This window comes from Gossypium hirsutum, chromosome A07, assembly GCF_007990345.1.
Source record: "Gossypium hirsutum isolate 1008001.06 chromosome A07, Gossypium_hirsutum_v2.1, whole genome shotgun sequence".
Classification (NCBI taxonomy): domain Eukaryota; kingdom Viridiplantae; phylum Streptophyta; class Magnoliopsida; order Malvales; family Malvaceae; genus Gossypium; species Gossypium hirsutum.
Genome location: NC_053430.1, coordinates 84,523,429 through 84,539,533, shown reverse-complemented (window position 1 = coordinate 84,539,533; position 16,105 = coordinate 84,523,429). Strand labels below are relative to the sequence as shown.

The 16,105-nt window shown below is 35.7% G+C and overlaps 1 protein-coding gene across 1 annotated transcript; it reads right to left on the bottom strand.

Moving 5' to 3' along the window:
• Positions 1–14,071: 14,071 nt before the first annotated feature.
• Positions 14,072–15,172, bottom strand: LOC107956418 (paramyosin-like). Its single transcript, XM_041074192.1, has 2 exons — positions 15,054–15,172; positions 14,072–15,005 (listed from the first exon to the last, which is right to left on the bottom strand). Exons 1-2 carry the CDS (start codon positions 15,170–15,172, stop codon positions 14,072–14,074), a joined length of 1,053 nt encoding a protein of 350 aa, XP_040930126.1.
• Positions 15,173–16,105: the final 933 nt, after the last annotated feature.

The following is a 16,105-nucleotide window of genomic DNA, read 5'->3' as shown; positions in this document are numbered from 1 at the left end:
CCTCTTTTAAAGCCTCTATGATAGTCATATATTCAGCCTTTGTGAAGGGTGGCTTTCCAACTAATAGTGTTATTTTAGAAGGTGAATATATAACTTGTGAGAGATCTTCTTTTGTCTAGGTATCCGGCATAATCTAAATCCTGACTAGACCTTCTGAACATCTTCTGATTTCCAAACAAATACTGCAAGTCTCTCTTAATTATCTTAGAATCCACTTCACAGCTTGCTACTGTAATTTACTAAGTATGACCATATATTTACTTATTACACTAACAACATGTGAAATATTGGAATGAGTACAAATCATAGCATACATTAGGCTTTCGACTGCACTAGAAAAGGGAATCGAGGACATGTACCTTTCTTCATCTTCGGTTTGTGGTGAATCTAAATTTGAAAGTCTGAAGTAGGCAGCTAAAGGAGTACTAACTGGTTTAGAATCTTGCATTCCAAATCGCTCAAGAATCCTTTCGATGTATTTTTGTTGTGATAGAAATAAGTTTCTAGATTGTCGATCTCTCGAAATTTTCATCTTTCAAAATTTTTTTAGCTGCACCAACATCCTTCATTTTAAACTTTTAGTTAAATATGGTTTTAAGTCATTCAGTTTTAGATGGATCCTTAACTGCAATTAACATATCATTAACTAAAACCAGCAAATAAATAAATGATCCATCATCTAAATGTTGTAAATGAACACAACTATCATTTCTATTTTGAACGAAACCAATATCTAACATGAAGGAATCGAACTTCTTATACCACTACCAAGAAAAATACTTCAGGCCATGTAACGCCCTCAACCCGATCCGATTCGTACATCTGGATCTTGAGTGTTAGAAAACAATTACAGACTTAAGCTAAAAATTTCTCATACAAATTTTCACCTGCCTCAACTTCTTACAATATATTTCAATACAAATAATTATATTGTGGGTAGTTACTATCATGTTTTGCCCGCCAAAATTTCATTACATACACAAGTGCTATTTACGGTTAATGTACAAGAGATTTCATATATAAGGCCCATAAACAAATCTTATAGCCTATTTGCCTTATGTATATCGGGCTTGATCATGCCAACCATACCTGCTCTGTATGCATAGTAGACCAACTCGCCACTACTTCAGTGTAGCCCTAACGTAGTCTCAAATAGGCTTACCTATGACATAAAACAAAGTGATAAATTCACGAGAACTTAACATTTACCTGAATTTTATTAGCACATTGAATCCATGGGATTCATTTAACTATCTTGTCATTCACTTGGTTTTCGAGTGTTTAATTATTCCATTTCTTGTTCCTTTACACGTATCAGTTACCATTCCTTTCTCTGAACTATTTCCTTTTCTTTAGTACCTTTAAGGCCCTATTCGCGTATGAACCTTATGCCTTAACACGAGACCTGTATGAAATTGGTTAACACTTACTGACTTCCTTGTTTCCATTTAAGGGTAACATGAACTATTCCTAGTTTACTCGTCTTTAAGTCCACGACGAGTGCTCTTTTTTCAGTGTTTACCATTTCTTTCTTTCAGAGTTCGCCATTTCTTTCTTTCAAATTTTACCAAGAGGGCTTCCTTTTCAGAGGTTCCCCACAAATGCTATCCTTTTAGAGGTTCGCTACAAAGGCTATCCTTCCATTAAAAATGAGACAAAATAACACATACATGCAATGGACAACGCTAGCCGAATATTCAAGATGCAACAATGGAGGTTTCTTCCTTATTTTCAGTGGGGAAAAATGTTTTTCAAAGATGATACCTTTTGTTTCTTTATTTTACTTTATTTATTTATTAAATTACTTTACTAACCTTTAATTCAAACTAATTAAAACATCAATTTCATGCCCATCTTGTCCGCTAATAATAATAATGGTCTAATTACCATATAAAACCCCTTATTTTAAAATTTCATAGCTAATTGATACCTTTAACTTATAGAACTCTACTTTTGCACCTTTTATGATTTAGTCTTTTTCACTTAATTAAACATGCAAACGTTAAAATTTCTTAATGAGATTTTAATACGACCCTACTAACATTCCGTAGACATTAAAATAATAAAAATAATAATTTTCTCTTTGAATTTTTGGTCCTGGAACCACTATTCTAATTTCATTGAAAATGGGCTGTTACAACATTCATTTTTTATGTGACTTTTTTTTTACAATAGTCACATTCCTTGTCATGGTTCCTTGACTTAGATCTTGCTCTTGATCTTCTTTGACCCAAATCCTCAGATTGTTGCCTTTATCTAACAACCAAAATCGAGACTTGCCTATCTAACTTGTTCTTTGAGCCTAACTCATTGTCGAGTTTATCTTTACTCAAAAGATTTTCTTTCGCATATTTAAATGAGAGTATCTCCTTACTATAAATCAGAGTTTCTCTAAAAATTTTGTATGAAAAGGGCAAGGAACAAAGTAATAGCATAGTCTGATATTCGTCTTCTATGTTGGGTTCAACATTCTTTAGGTCATTAAGGAGAGTGACAAATTCACTTATGTGAGCTTTAATAGACTCACCTTCTATCATTTGAAATATGTATAATCATTGTTTTAACACTAAGATATTTGTGAGAGACTTTGTCATGTAAAGGGCTTCCAATTTCCTCCATAGGGTTTTCATCTTCTTCTTTAAAAGTACCTCCTGCAATACATTATTAGTGAGCCACAACTGAATAGTTAACAGTGCCTTCTCATCAAGTTCCTCGCACTCTGTCAGATTTGCAATTCGTGGGCTTTTTCCCTACAATGACCTTTTTCAGACTGTTCTGAACTAGAATTGTTATCATCCGAACTTGTCACAAGCTTATATTTGTAATCCCATTGAACTTCTTGATATCGTACCTCATTGCAATATCTGAACGAGTTGAATGCGAAAAATGAACCAAATTTTGATACCAGTTTGTTGGGTCGAAGCCGAAATATGCAACGAACACAAATGAAAATGGAGAAAATTAGACAAATATTTATGTGAAAAACCCCTTTGAAGAGGATAAAAACCACGGGAAAAAAATTTACTAAAACGACAAAAATTGAAAAGGTAAGTACAAGATGGAGAAACAAATAACCTTGAACCCGAAATACAAATATTCCCTAAAATTCTCACAAACTCTCCCTTAATTTTGTTGTTGTTATTCTAAACTATCTAGGGTTGCTAAGAGGCTTATTTATATGCTGAATTTTGTGTACAAATATTATTAAAACATCCATTGAATAATCAGAGTTAGATTGGGAAAATATAACCGAGTTTAACAAAAAGAAGAAATTCGGTTGAGTGGGAAACATGTCGCCACGTCCTAACGTCTCATTCACTCATTGGGGCATCCATCATTGCATCATCAGGATGTGGCGTTACTTCTTGTTGGGACATCCTAGTTGTGTCATCGAGACGACGACTCTTCCTCGTCATGACGTCAACTCTATTTCATTTGAAATGTGAGGCACACTCTACACCTAGGTTTTCCCTATAAAAACTCTATAATTCCTTATAAAACCCTAGATTTTCCCTTTTTACTAGTAAACAAACTAAAATTAATTCTTAGAAAAAGGAAAAATAGTAAAATAAATTAAAAAGATAAAATGGGAGACCAAAAGGAAAACTTATTAAAGTTGGGTGACTAAAATGAGTGTACAATAACATTGTTGTTGGCCAAATTAATGACGAGTAACTAAAACATGAAAACAAACTAACGATGAGTGACTAAAACAAATAAAACTATCTAATAACAAGGCTATATTTGAAAATTTTCACTTTTAATAACCAAAATGAAAATTTACGAAAATGAAGTGACTAATTGTATAGTTTACCTTAAAATATAATTAAAAAGATTTATTCGATAATTTAATCATAAGTAGAGTGACAAAGTATTTAGGATTAGACCTTCATCAATTTCGTGTTCAATTCTAAGCATTTTTTTTCGATATGATCTAGTTTTCACTAACATGTTCATGTTGCTTTCTTGATATGTAATTCTTTGGTTTTTTTTATTTCCAATGTACTTGAACGTTGTGCTTGTATAACCTCCCCAAACCAACCTAGGTGTTATGACAGAATTATAGAGGTCACACTAGCCACTGAAATGACCCAGTGAAACATTCAATTTTCGAAAAAAGTCAGAAACCCCTTCATAAAAGAATTTGAGTTTTGTAAAGGGTATCGATACCAATTAGAAAAGTATTAATACTTATTTAAGTATCAATACAATTTAGGCATTTTTCCAATTGTGAAATTTATAAAATATTATCAATCAGTATCGATACGAATTTGGCTTTTTGTTTATTTTGGAAACCGTTTATTTGATCAAGTATCGAAACTTTTTGCTAGAGTTGGTAAAAGTCACTTTTTTAAAATCTTTTATTTCATGATCAAACATAACGTCAAATGGCCCATTAGTTTGTTCTGTTTCAAAAACCAATATCTATTTAATCTTGTTTATGAAAACATCGGTTTGTTTTAGTTATTCTTTTATTCAATTTTAAATCTAATGTTGTTATAAAAATCTCATTTGCAAATATTTTAAAATAATTTGACAATCTTGAAGTTCTTAGCCAAGTTCAGGTTTAATGTCCAAAAATGAATAGTGCAAAATCTCAAAATTCTTATGAGTAACTGAGTCCATCCACCATTTGTCGAAACCATTTTTAAAATCGAGTTTTGAAAACGGGAATCGACTTTAAGAAAAACAAAAACGGGAGTCGCCACCAATCTTTTTAGGTGTGATTGGATCACCTTATAAAATGTTTTGTTTTAAAACATTAATTTTGGTCTACGAAAGTCGAGAAAACGGATTCGGGAGTTGGTTACGTACGAGGAAGGGTTAGCACCCTCGTAACGCTCAAAAATTGGTACCTAATTGATTATCAAGTGTCTATAATGTCGGAAATTTAAAAATTTTGAGATGCAATCCTCTTTTTATATTTTTGATTTTGAAAATTAGGGTTCAATTGTATCAAATAAATCAAAATATTACATCCAATAACTTAGGACATAATATTTTTAAGATATCTGACACTAAGTTAGCCTTGTTGGAAGTCCCTATCTCGAAACAACGAAACGTCATATCTAGTAAGTTAGGACACAACGCCTTGAAATTTCGAGACAGTTGCTTGCACTTAGAAAACCTTAAAAACTTAGAAGGGTGCTTGACTATTCGAACTCAACGAGAAAAGTTGCAACCCAATAAGTTAGGGCACTACTTTTCTCGAAATTTCCAAACACCAAGTATTGCCTTTATTTTTGAAAACTTTAAAGTCTCGTTTTTTAGATCGATGCATGAAGGAGCATATTAACATAACATACGGGATAACATGTTATAGTAATAGGTAAATAAAAGCACAATAACTAACATATACATATAAGAAACATGACAAATTTTAAATAAGTAAAATATGCATAAAACACGATATATATTTAAGAAGAATAGGTAAAAACATATAAACATGTAATTCATCATATATTTAAACATATTGATAATAAAAATGATGCATGATATACAATTTGACACATATATAAAAAAATACAATAAAAATAATAATAAGTCAAGCACTCAACATTTAATAAAATTATGAGACCAACATCTAATATATTGACATAATATAATGTATATATATTAAAATATAAAATAAAGTGAGTAATTATTGATAAAAAATACCTAAAATATAAATTAAAAATGTTTAAAATAAGTTATATATAATAATATAATATGAATAAAATATAAGGAAATATAATATAAAATGATAAGAATATAATAAGTATTTTGCATATAAAATATGGTAAAATAATTAGTATAACAAAATAAATAATATATAATAAAAATATATAAGAAAGATAGATATTATAAGGAATATTGAATAATAAAAATATAGTATGTAATAAAAATTCATAAATAATTATAATAAAATATAATATGGTATACGTATAATAATAATAAAGTAACAAATATTTTACATATAGAAACATAGTATATAAAATATAACATATAATAGAATTTAAAAATATATATAATGTATTGCCCATATTATAGGTAAAATATAAAACAATAAATAGGATATGAGTAATTTTCATAAGAATATTATAAAATAAATAATATACATATATAAAATATATAAATAAAGAAAAGGTGTAATATATAAATGGAACATAAATTCTATTATAACTAAGGATAATATATACTATTATTTATTAATATTTTTTTAAAATTTATTTACCATTTATAAATTTAGTAAATAATAATACAATTTTAAAAAATATATAAAGAAATATATAAAATAAAATATATAATATAATATAATTTATAGATAAAATATATGATAATAAAAAATAATGGATAATAATAGTAATATATAACTAATATTTAAAAAAATATATAAAGTATTTGAAGTAAATTAAAATATAAAAAGGATTAAAATTAAATTTAATTAGAAAATCTAAGGCTAATTTGCAAAATAATAAAAATCCTGGGCCTGATTTGAAATGCGCGTTAAATTTAGAAGACTCACTGGGCAATTTGCCCTAATCCCAGAAATCGGCGTTGTTCCTTAGAATAAATTTTAATGGCCATTAGGACTAAATTGAAGTAAATATAAGAGATTAGGGCCGAATTAAAATAATAATAAAATGAAATTATAAAGATTAAAATTACGAGAGGACCAACTGAGCAATTAACCCACTCTACGGAAACACGCAGATCCTCCCCGAGTAATCGGGTCAACACGCGGATCCTCTGCATGATACAGTGCCGTTTTAGTGCTTATTGAATTAAGCAAAACGACACCGTTTTGGTAGGGTTATATAAACCCTGATTTTAGCTTTTAAAATCATTTTAGTCAGGGCTTTTTTTTTAAAAAAAGGAAAGAAATCCTCTGAAAGAGGATCTGGGCGTCCGGCCTTGAGGTTCTGCCGAACCTCCGTCCCCAGTCTTCTCACGCGCTCACGCACCACCACACTCGGTGGTCGTTGGGTTAAAAACCCTCATTCTTTCAAGAAAATCGCAGGTAACCTCTTCCTTTTTCATAATACTATTAATTCTTTACTAAAGATCGATTTGTATATTCGTTGAATAAATAGCAGAATAATAAAAAACTCGAATCACCTTTTTGAAAGAAAATGCTTGAACTTCTCCTTTATAAATATGTGTAAGTGTATTTTTTCTCTCAAAATCCGGTCCTTTGTACAGATTTGTGAAGAGGCTTTTATAGCCCTCTATGAACTGTTTACATTTAGAAAGAAATCTTTGATTTCTTTTTCTCCTATCTATTTCCTTTTCTGTTGTGTTTTCTTTCCCTTTTTGTAGGTAACCGCGAGGATCTCGGTGATTCGCTGGCGTGATGAATGCTAGAGCGCCAGTGGTGGCACAATCCAAGGCCAGGATTGCTACAGGAGCAACAATCTCGGCAGCGAAAGGTCGCTGGAACAGAGTCGATCCGGCCTTGATTCAGGAGTTGGACAGACGTGAGGGAGACAGGCTTCTGGACAACGCATTGATGGCCTTGATTCGGGAGCTGGACAAACGCTCCCCGAATCTTCTAGAAGATGTTTCAGCGCTAGGAGGGAAAGGCAGAAACCCTAGGGTTTCCTGCCTCAGTGTAAAAGTTTGGGCCAATTGGGCCACTTAAGTTTTGTAATCGGGTTAGGGGTTTTAGGGGCTAATAGGTTTATTAGGGGTAATGTGTAAATGGGTCTGTTGGGTAGTTCTGATTTTGGGCCTCTGTATATAGACTGTTTAAATAAATAAACATTTATTTATTTATTTTAAGTTTTTGGTTTTAAGGCCCGGTCAAATTTGGGTTATTACAGCTACCCATCTTTACTCATTGCTGTGTGACGGGAATCGAGCAAAGATTTAGAAAGACCAAATTCGACCGGTCTTATCAAATCATGGCTTTAAATCTACTTCTTGTAAACTTATGACTATCATGTTGATATCTTCGATCTACTCTCCGTCGAACACAGAGGCGCCAAATCTGCTTCTTCGATTTGTCCTCTGACAATACAGAGATGCCAAATCATCTTAGGTTTGCTTCAGCATAAGCACGCAAAAACCAAATCAGCTATGTCTTCGATTTGCTCCTTGTAAGCCCAAGGATACCAAACCATCTTGGATTTGCTTTAGTCTAATCATCTGAAGGTTAGATCTGTTATGTGTCTGCCCTCCATCGAATATGGAGATGCCAAACTTCGATTTGTTCTCTGACAATACAGAAAGGCCAAATCATCTTAGACTTGCTTCAGCGTAAGCACGTGAAAGCTAAATCAGCTATGATTTCGATTTGTTTCTTGTAAACACAAGGATGCCAAATCATTTTGGATCTGATTCAGTATAAACATCTGAAGGCCAGATCTGCTATGTGTCTGCTCTCCGTCGAATATGGAGACGCCAAACTTTGATTTGTTCTCTGACAATACAGAGATGCCAAATCATCTTAGATTTGCTTCATCGTAAGCACGTGAAAGCCAAATCAGCTATGTCTTCTATTTGTTCCTTGTAAGCACAAGGATGCCAAATCATCTTGGATCTGCTTCAGTATAAACAATCTGAAGGCCAGATCTGCTATGTGTCTGCTCTCCATCGAATATGGAGACGGCAAATTTTGATTTGTTCTCTGACAATATAGAGATGTCAAATCATCTTAGATTTGCTTCATCATAAGCACGTGAAAGCCAAATCAGCTATGTCTTCGATTTGTTCCTTGTAAGTACAAGGATGCCAAACCATCTTGGATCTTGCTTCAGCCAGATTTGCTATGTTGTGGCCTATTACCCTACTGCTTAGGGGATTAAGGCGCGTCGTCTTTGATAACCTGTAGAATGATTATGCCTGATGATTAGGATGCTATGATCGAAGTGAGTCAAATGTTCCTAATTAAGCATGTTATGATGAAAAATGTTGTGAACATGACCTCTATCCTAGACATCACCACTCATTCCTTCATTTGTCTTTTCTTTTCTCAAAGTATTATTCTTGCACAGCCTTTAGGCCTGTACACTTCCTCAAATGCTACGATCCACTGAGGATGTCTGTAAGATAATCTTTCCTTAGAATTGAATCGTTGGTTTTGTCTATTTTCCTATTGGACTGGAAGAAAGAAATTCCTCGAGTTCCTTCATCCCTTACTTATGTGAATTTCTCGAACAATTGTCCTGTTTTAGTTTCTTGTATTATCTAGAAATTCCAGAGTAATGCGCAAAACTTCGTTTGTGAACATATTTAGTTCATCTATCATTATTTCAATGCAACATACTTAAAGAATAATGGAAGATAAATAAATCTCTAAGAATAATTGGATTTGAATGAATTATCAAAAAAATACAAAGGAAATTAATCTGAAAGCCTATCTTTGAGAAGGAAAAAAAATCTAAAGATAGCAAACAGGCCAAAAACTAGATGCCTTAGATATCGTCGCTTGAGCGTTTATACATCAACTTCATGAAGGCATATGTTTAGAAGATTCAAAGAACTCTGTCGATGCCCCAGTATGCAACGTTCTTCGTTCTTTGTTGAACAAGTTCAAAATTTGAGTCGCCCTTTCGGGTTTTCAACTCAAAACCCCTTTGGTCACAAGGCGCCCTTTGCGGGTTTTCACCATGGCCTCTCCATTTTTCTCTTTTTTCCTCTTTTTTCTTTCTTCTTTTTTTTTATTTTCGAAACCTCAATGCGCCCTTTATTGGTTTTCACATTGGATTCTCTTCTCCTTTAGACAAAGTATTTTTTAACTGAGTCTGAGTTCACTGGGTTGGGTAAACTTTTCCCATCCATTTTCGTTAAGATCAATGCACCGCCAGAGAAAGCTTTCTTCATGACATACGGCCCCTCCCAATTCGGCATCCATTTCCCCCTAAAGTCTTTTTGAATAGGAAGGATCTTTTTCAGTACAAGGTCTCCCTCGTGGAATTATCTTGGTCAAACTTTCTTATCATAAGCTCGCATCATTCGCTTCTGATACATCTGACCATGTCGAATGGCTCTTAGCCTCTTTTCCTCAATCAAGTTCAATTGGTCATATCGGGATTAAACCCATTCAGCTTCATCTAACCTTATCTCCGTCAAAATTCGAAGAGAAGGTATTTCTACTTCAATAGGTAACACTGCTTCCATCCCATAAATTAACGAGAATGGGGTTGCCCCAGTAGAGGTTCTGACAGATGTTCGATAGGCCAGGAGTGCAAACATTAACTTCTAATGCCAATCTCTATAAGTCTCAGTCATCTTCCCCACTATTTTCTTAATGTTCTTATTGGTGGCCTCCACTGCCCCATTCATTTTTGGACGATAGGGAGAAGAATTGTGATGCTTGATCTTGAACTGGTCGCAAACCTCTGCTATCTTTTTGTTGTTTAAGTTCAATGCATTGTCGGATATGATCTTCTCAGGCATTCTATACCGACAAATGATCTCCTTCTTCAAGTATTGACTCACAGCTGACTTAGTAGCATTCGCATAAGAAGCGGCCTCTACCCATTTTATAAAGTAGTCAATTACCACGAAGATAAACCGATGTCCATTCGAAGCTTTCGGTGATATTGGTCCAATGACATCCATGCCCTACATAGAGAAGGGCCATGGAGAAGTCATAACATGCAAAGGTGAAGGTGGTATATGAATTTTGTTCCCATAAATCTGACACTTATGGCATTTCTTGGTATAGTTGATACAGTCCCCTTCCATAGTGGCCCAATAATAGCCAAACCTCATGATTTGCCTTGCCATCGTGAATCCATTTGCATGCATCCCACATACACCTTCATGAACTTCTTCTAAAATTAGCTTAGCTTCCACAGCATCGACGCATCTCAAAAGTACTTGGTCTTTCCTTCTCTTTTACAGGATATCCCCGTCCAAGACATAGTCGCAAGCTAACCTTTTCAAAGTTCGTTTGTCATTTTCATTGGCCTGTTCAGGGTATTTACGATCTTTCACATATCGTAATATATCCTGATACCAAGGGTTATCATCCTTTTCTTCCTTCTCAATGTTACAACAATGAGCTAGAGCCTCGTAGACACTCATTTGAATTGGTCTCATCTTTTCCTCTTTATTAACCTTAATCATTGAGGCCAAGGTTGCTAAAGCATCTGCCATCTGATTTTCGTCTCGTGGGAGATAATTGAAGGTGATGTCATTGAACTCCTCAAGTAACCCCAAAACTACCTTTCGATAATTGATCAATTTAGGGTCCCTTGTCTCCCATTCACCTCTAAGCTGATAAATTACCAACGCAGAATCTTCATATACTTCTAAGGTTTTTATACCTCGCTCTATAGCTGCTTGAAGTCCCATGATGCATGCTTCATACTCAGCCATATTGTTCGGGCAATTAAAGTCCAACTTGCACGTAAACGGGTAATGATCGCCATTCGGGGATACCAAGACTGCCCCAATTCCATTTCCGACTGTATTAGAAGCCCCATCAAAATTTAGCTTCCAAGGAGAATCTTCGATCATTGCTATACACATTAACTCCTCATTTGGAAAATCAAAGTTCAATAGCTCATAATCCTCTAGAGCCCTACTGGCCAAGAAGTCTGCTACCGCACTTCCTTTTATAGCCTTTTGATTTATAAAGACTATATCAAACTCTGAAAGCAAAATTTGCCATCTCGCCATTCTCCCATTTAGAGCTGTTGACTCCATCATGTATTTCAATGGATCAAGCTTTGAGATGAGCCAAGTGGTATGGTATAGCATGTATTGTCTTAATCTCTGAGTTGTCCAAATCAGCACACAACACAACTTTTCAATTGGTGGATATCTCATTTCACAGTTAGTGAATTTCTTACTGAGATAATAAATTGCCTTCTCCTTTTTCCCTGACTCGTCATACTGACCAAGCACACATCCCATAGAATTATTGAACACTGACAAGTACAGTATCAACAGTTTATCTGGGCTAGGTGGAGATAATGTCGGAGCATTCAACAAATACTGCTTGACCTTTTCAAAAGCATTCTGGCACTCCTCATCCCAAGTACCTTGATTGTGCTTTCTGAGGAGGCAAAAGATAGGATCACATTTCTTAGTTAGTTGTGAAATGAACCGAGCGATGTAATTTAACCTTCCTAGGAATCCTCGAACTTCTTTTTGAGTTTGTGGTGGAGGTAATTCTCGTATTGCTCTGACTTTTTCTGAATCAACTTCTATTCCCTTTTCAGTGACTACGAAACCTAATAGCTTTCCCGATCTAGCTCTGAAGGTGTACTTTGCCGGATTGAGCCTCAACTGAAACTTCCTCAACCTCAAGAATAGTCTTCTCAAAACTTCAATATGCTCTTTCTCTGTTCGGGACTTAGCCATCATGTCATCAACATATACTTCAATGTCCCTATGCATTATGTCGTGAAACAAGTTCACCATGGCCCGCTGGTAGGTTGCCCCTGCGTTCTTCAGTCCAAACAGCATTACTTTGAAGCAAAAAGTGCCCCACAAGGTTATGAAGGTGGTTTTATCCATGTCCTCTGGATGCATCTTTATCTGATTGTACCCCGAGAAACCATCCATAAAGGAAAACAACGAATGTCTCGCCGTGTTGTCTACCAAAGTGTCGATGTGCGGCAAAGGAAAGTTGTCTTTTGGGCTAGCTTTATCCAGATCTCTGTAATCAACACACATTCGTACCTTCCCGTCCTTCTTAGGGACCGGCACAATATTAGCTACCCATTCGAAGTACTTGACCTATTGTAAGAATCCTGCATTGAACTGCTTCTTAACCTCATCTTTTATTTTTAGAACAATGTTTGGTCGCATTCTCTGCAACTTCTGTTGGATTGGTTTGCAATCCTGTTTTATCGGAAGACGATGTGCTACAATGTCGGTACTCAATCCGGGCATATCTTGATATGACCATGCGAATATATCCTTGAACTCTCAAAATAACTCAACCGGACCATGCCTTGTGTCCTCGGTAATCAGTGTTCCAATTTTCAACTCCTTCCCTTCCTCTAAGGCTACATTTTCTATTGCCTCTTTCTCATGCGGCATAATTCATTTTCCTCCTGTTTTACCATTCTTAACAGATCAGGAGACACATCACAATCTTGAACATCTTCAAAATCCTGAGATTCCTCTAAACACATGTCTTGCTCACAAGAGAAATCAGGAGTTGCGGTATCAGTACTCATATCATTGATATCTAGGGACCTGTGGGGGTATGAAAGAATATACACAGAATGAATGAATCAAAGAATGATTGTTTATGTGCTATGAATGAAAGAATGAGAATTGCGAAAGTTTAACGAAATATTGATTGATAAAAAAGAAACCATATTCGTCCAAATTGATAATAAAGTTATGTTTTATTAAAATAATAATAGATGATTATAAGCCTTTTTCACAAACGCAATCTTACTACTCCTAGGCCCTAGAGTAACAAGCATGTTTCGAGAATTACTTTGAAAAATTCCTAAAGACTACAAGAAGGTCCTCCGCAGTCCAATTGTTCAGAGAGCCCCTGTTCATAAGGGCGAATGCCCTCGAGGCTTCCTTGCTCCAATCCCTCATTGTGTACAGCATTAATCTGATGACTTTCTTCTACTAGTAACCCTCCTGACTTAAAGGATTTGGATATAGATGGGAATGTCATCGGTTCCCACTTCAATTCTCCTCTGATCAAACGCGTCTTTCTTCTCGCTTGGCGTTTCTCAATCTCTTGCCTCAGGTGTTTATGGTCTGGCTTGAAGCTCAAACCAAAGCGATCTTTGTTCTCAATCAGTTTTGGGATTTGAACCCCTCCTTGCAACTGGCTTCCTAGTCCCTTTCCTGGCAATGCTCCCTTATGTCATTTTGCATTTTGGCCAACTACTCTTACAATTGGTCTTGCATATCCTTTTGCAATTGTTCGAACCTTTGATCCATACTCTTAGTTTTAGTGCGAGTGTCGTAAGGATGTGTGATTTCCAGATTTTCTTATCTACCTTCGGAAGTAAACTTTAACTAATTAGGGTCTTTCTATAACTTTGAATACATATGATGTGATGTAATGCAGATGCATGAATGCAAAAGGCATCGATCTCGATTCAATCTCATTTAGAAAACTTTATTTAGAAAAAGAATATCTTTACATACAAATGGATTACACATACGCCTTTTCCCTATTGCCCAAAGTTTTAATTTTATCCAATAAAAGGGCTAACTCTCGACCTTTATCAGACACTGACTCATACATCATACTCAATGCATCAGCTCGTACTGCTAAGTCTCGAACATATTCAGCAATCTCTCGGATCTGGGCTATAGCCTCCCCAATAATGTAATCATTGTCTCTGACTTGACTTTTAACTTGATGGAGCTCTCTTTTTATACAATCTTCTTGCGCCTCGAGCTGCTCAATCCGAAGTTCACTATCATGTAATGCCACTTCCAAATATTCAACCTTACTTTTTAGCTCCTTTAACTCGACCGTAGGATTATGGTTTCGATGCCAACAAAGGGATCTTCCAAGCTTAGTTACCTTGGTCTTCAACCCTTTATTCTCTTCTTCTAATGCCAAATTATGCGACCGCATCTCTTGGAATTTCCTCTCCCAATACTTGGCTCTAGCTTTTTCCACTTGAACTTCTTTCTGCCACTGTTCCGAAGACCTTCCTAACCCCACTCGCTTTAAAGATACTTGTGCCTTCTTATACTCCTCTTTTAAATCATCTTGTTCTTCCTCAACCTTCCTTTTTTCTTTCCTAAATTTTTCAACCTCCTTCTTTTGCAGGTCAACATCTAGACTCAGGTACATCTTCTCCTCCTCAAGCTTTTCTATCTTCTTTTCGAGTTCCAAATTCTTTCTCTTAAATTCTTGCTTCATGATATCAAGCTCCGAGGGTATCACTTGTAGATATTCCTCCATTGGTCGAACTTCTTCTATTTTTGCCATAGGGATATTATCGTTAATCCTTCTACCCCTCCACTCGACATATTCCGGTGTCGTAGTAGGATTAATGGCCACTCCCTTCAATCGACAATTCTTGTTCCAAGCACTAGAAACCTCGCTAACCTTCCTCTTGTAATCGGCTCCTCTGTATACAAACTCACTTTAAGCCAACCCATGAGTCGCTAGTATGAACTGTCTCAATCCATGCTGCCTTAGTACGAGCAAAGGGGTATAACCAATGGCACCCCAAATTCCCAACAGGGGAACCCAATCAAAGCTGCCGCATCGATAAAGTATCTCACCAGGAACCATCTATGGAGCTCTCCACTCAACATCCTTCGACTGAAGATTCTGAAGTAATGCTATCCAATTCTCTTCTGGTACATCCACTTTCTTAGATGATGCTACTATATCTTTCAACGGGGAATAGTTCTCAAAGAAAACCCGACAAACAATCCCATCAATCAATCGAAAGTGACTATAGAACCAAGCTAAAAGTAACTGAGCACACCCTATAAACTTGCCTGCACCAGCCCTCCTACATGCACCTAAGGACCTGAATTTCTCCGCCAAATCGCAGGGACGGAAGTGACCCTTTTACCGAGTCGATGAAAAAGATCTGTGGTTGCCTCATCCACATATCCCAAAGCCCTAGGGAAAACCATTAGTCCATACAAACTTAAGGTAAAAACGTCTACCTTCTTCGTCTCATTGGGGTGTGTCAAAATCAGATCTTTCAAAGCGTCCCATGAAATGCACTTGCACTCACCCTTTTCTTTAATTCTGGCCGTGATCCACTGCTCGCTCATCCCCGTAATGGTCATTAATTTCTTCCAAAAGGTAGGGACACAAACAGCTCGAGAATAGATCCTATCACTCTGAAACCTGGGACAACGAAGTAAAGCAGTGTACTCCTCCATGGTAGGTACAAAGTCTACTTCCCCAAAAGTGAAACAACTGTACGCCGGGTTCCAAAACTGACCAAGGGCTCTGAACAAGTGCTCATTTACCTGAATATCGAGCAAGTAAGGTAAATCTCCGTAATTATCGTAGAATAACTGCTTGGTTTCATTGCCCCACTGATCCCAAATTTCCTTAAGCTCTTAGAGATTATTCTGTGTGACACTAATACGAGTATAATCTGATAGCTCAGACACATATCCCATAGTTATACTGTCTCCCTTTTCTAGCTGCGTTTGCTCTGACCATCTATAAACATCGGCGTTGCCCTCCACTCTATCAAGA

Excerpts from the sequence above, each read along its gene's own strand:
- LOC107956418 (XM_041074192.1), bottom strand. The coding sequence starts at position 15,172 with ATGGTTCCTGGTGAGATACTTTATCGATGCGGCAGCTTTGATTGGGTT. Across the intron at positions 15,006-15,053 it reads AGGCAGCATGGATTGAGACA|AGGAGCCGATTACAAGAGGA; the intron begins GTTCATACTAGC and ends GTTTGTATACAG.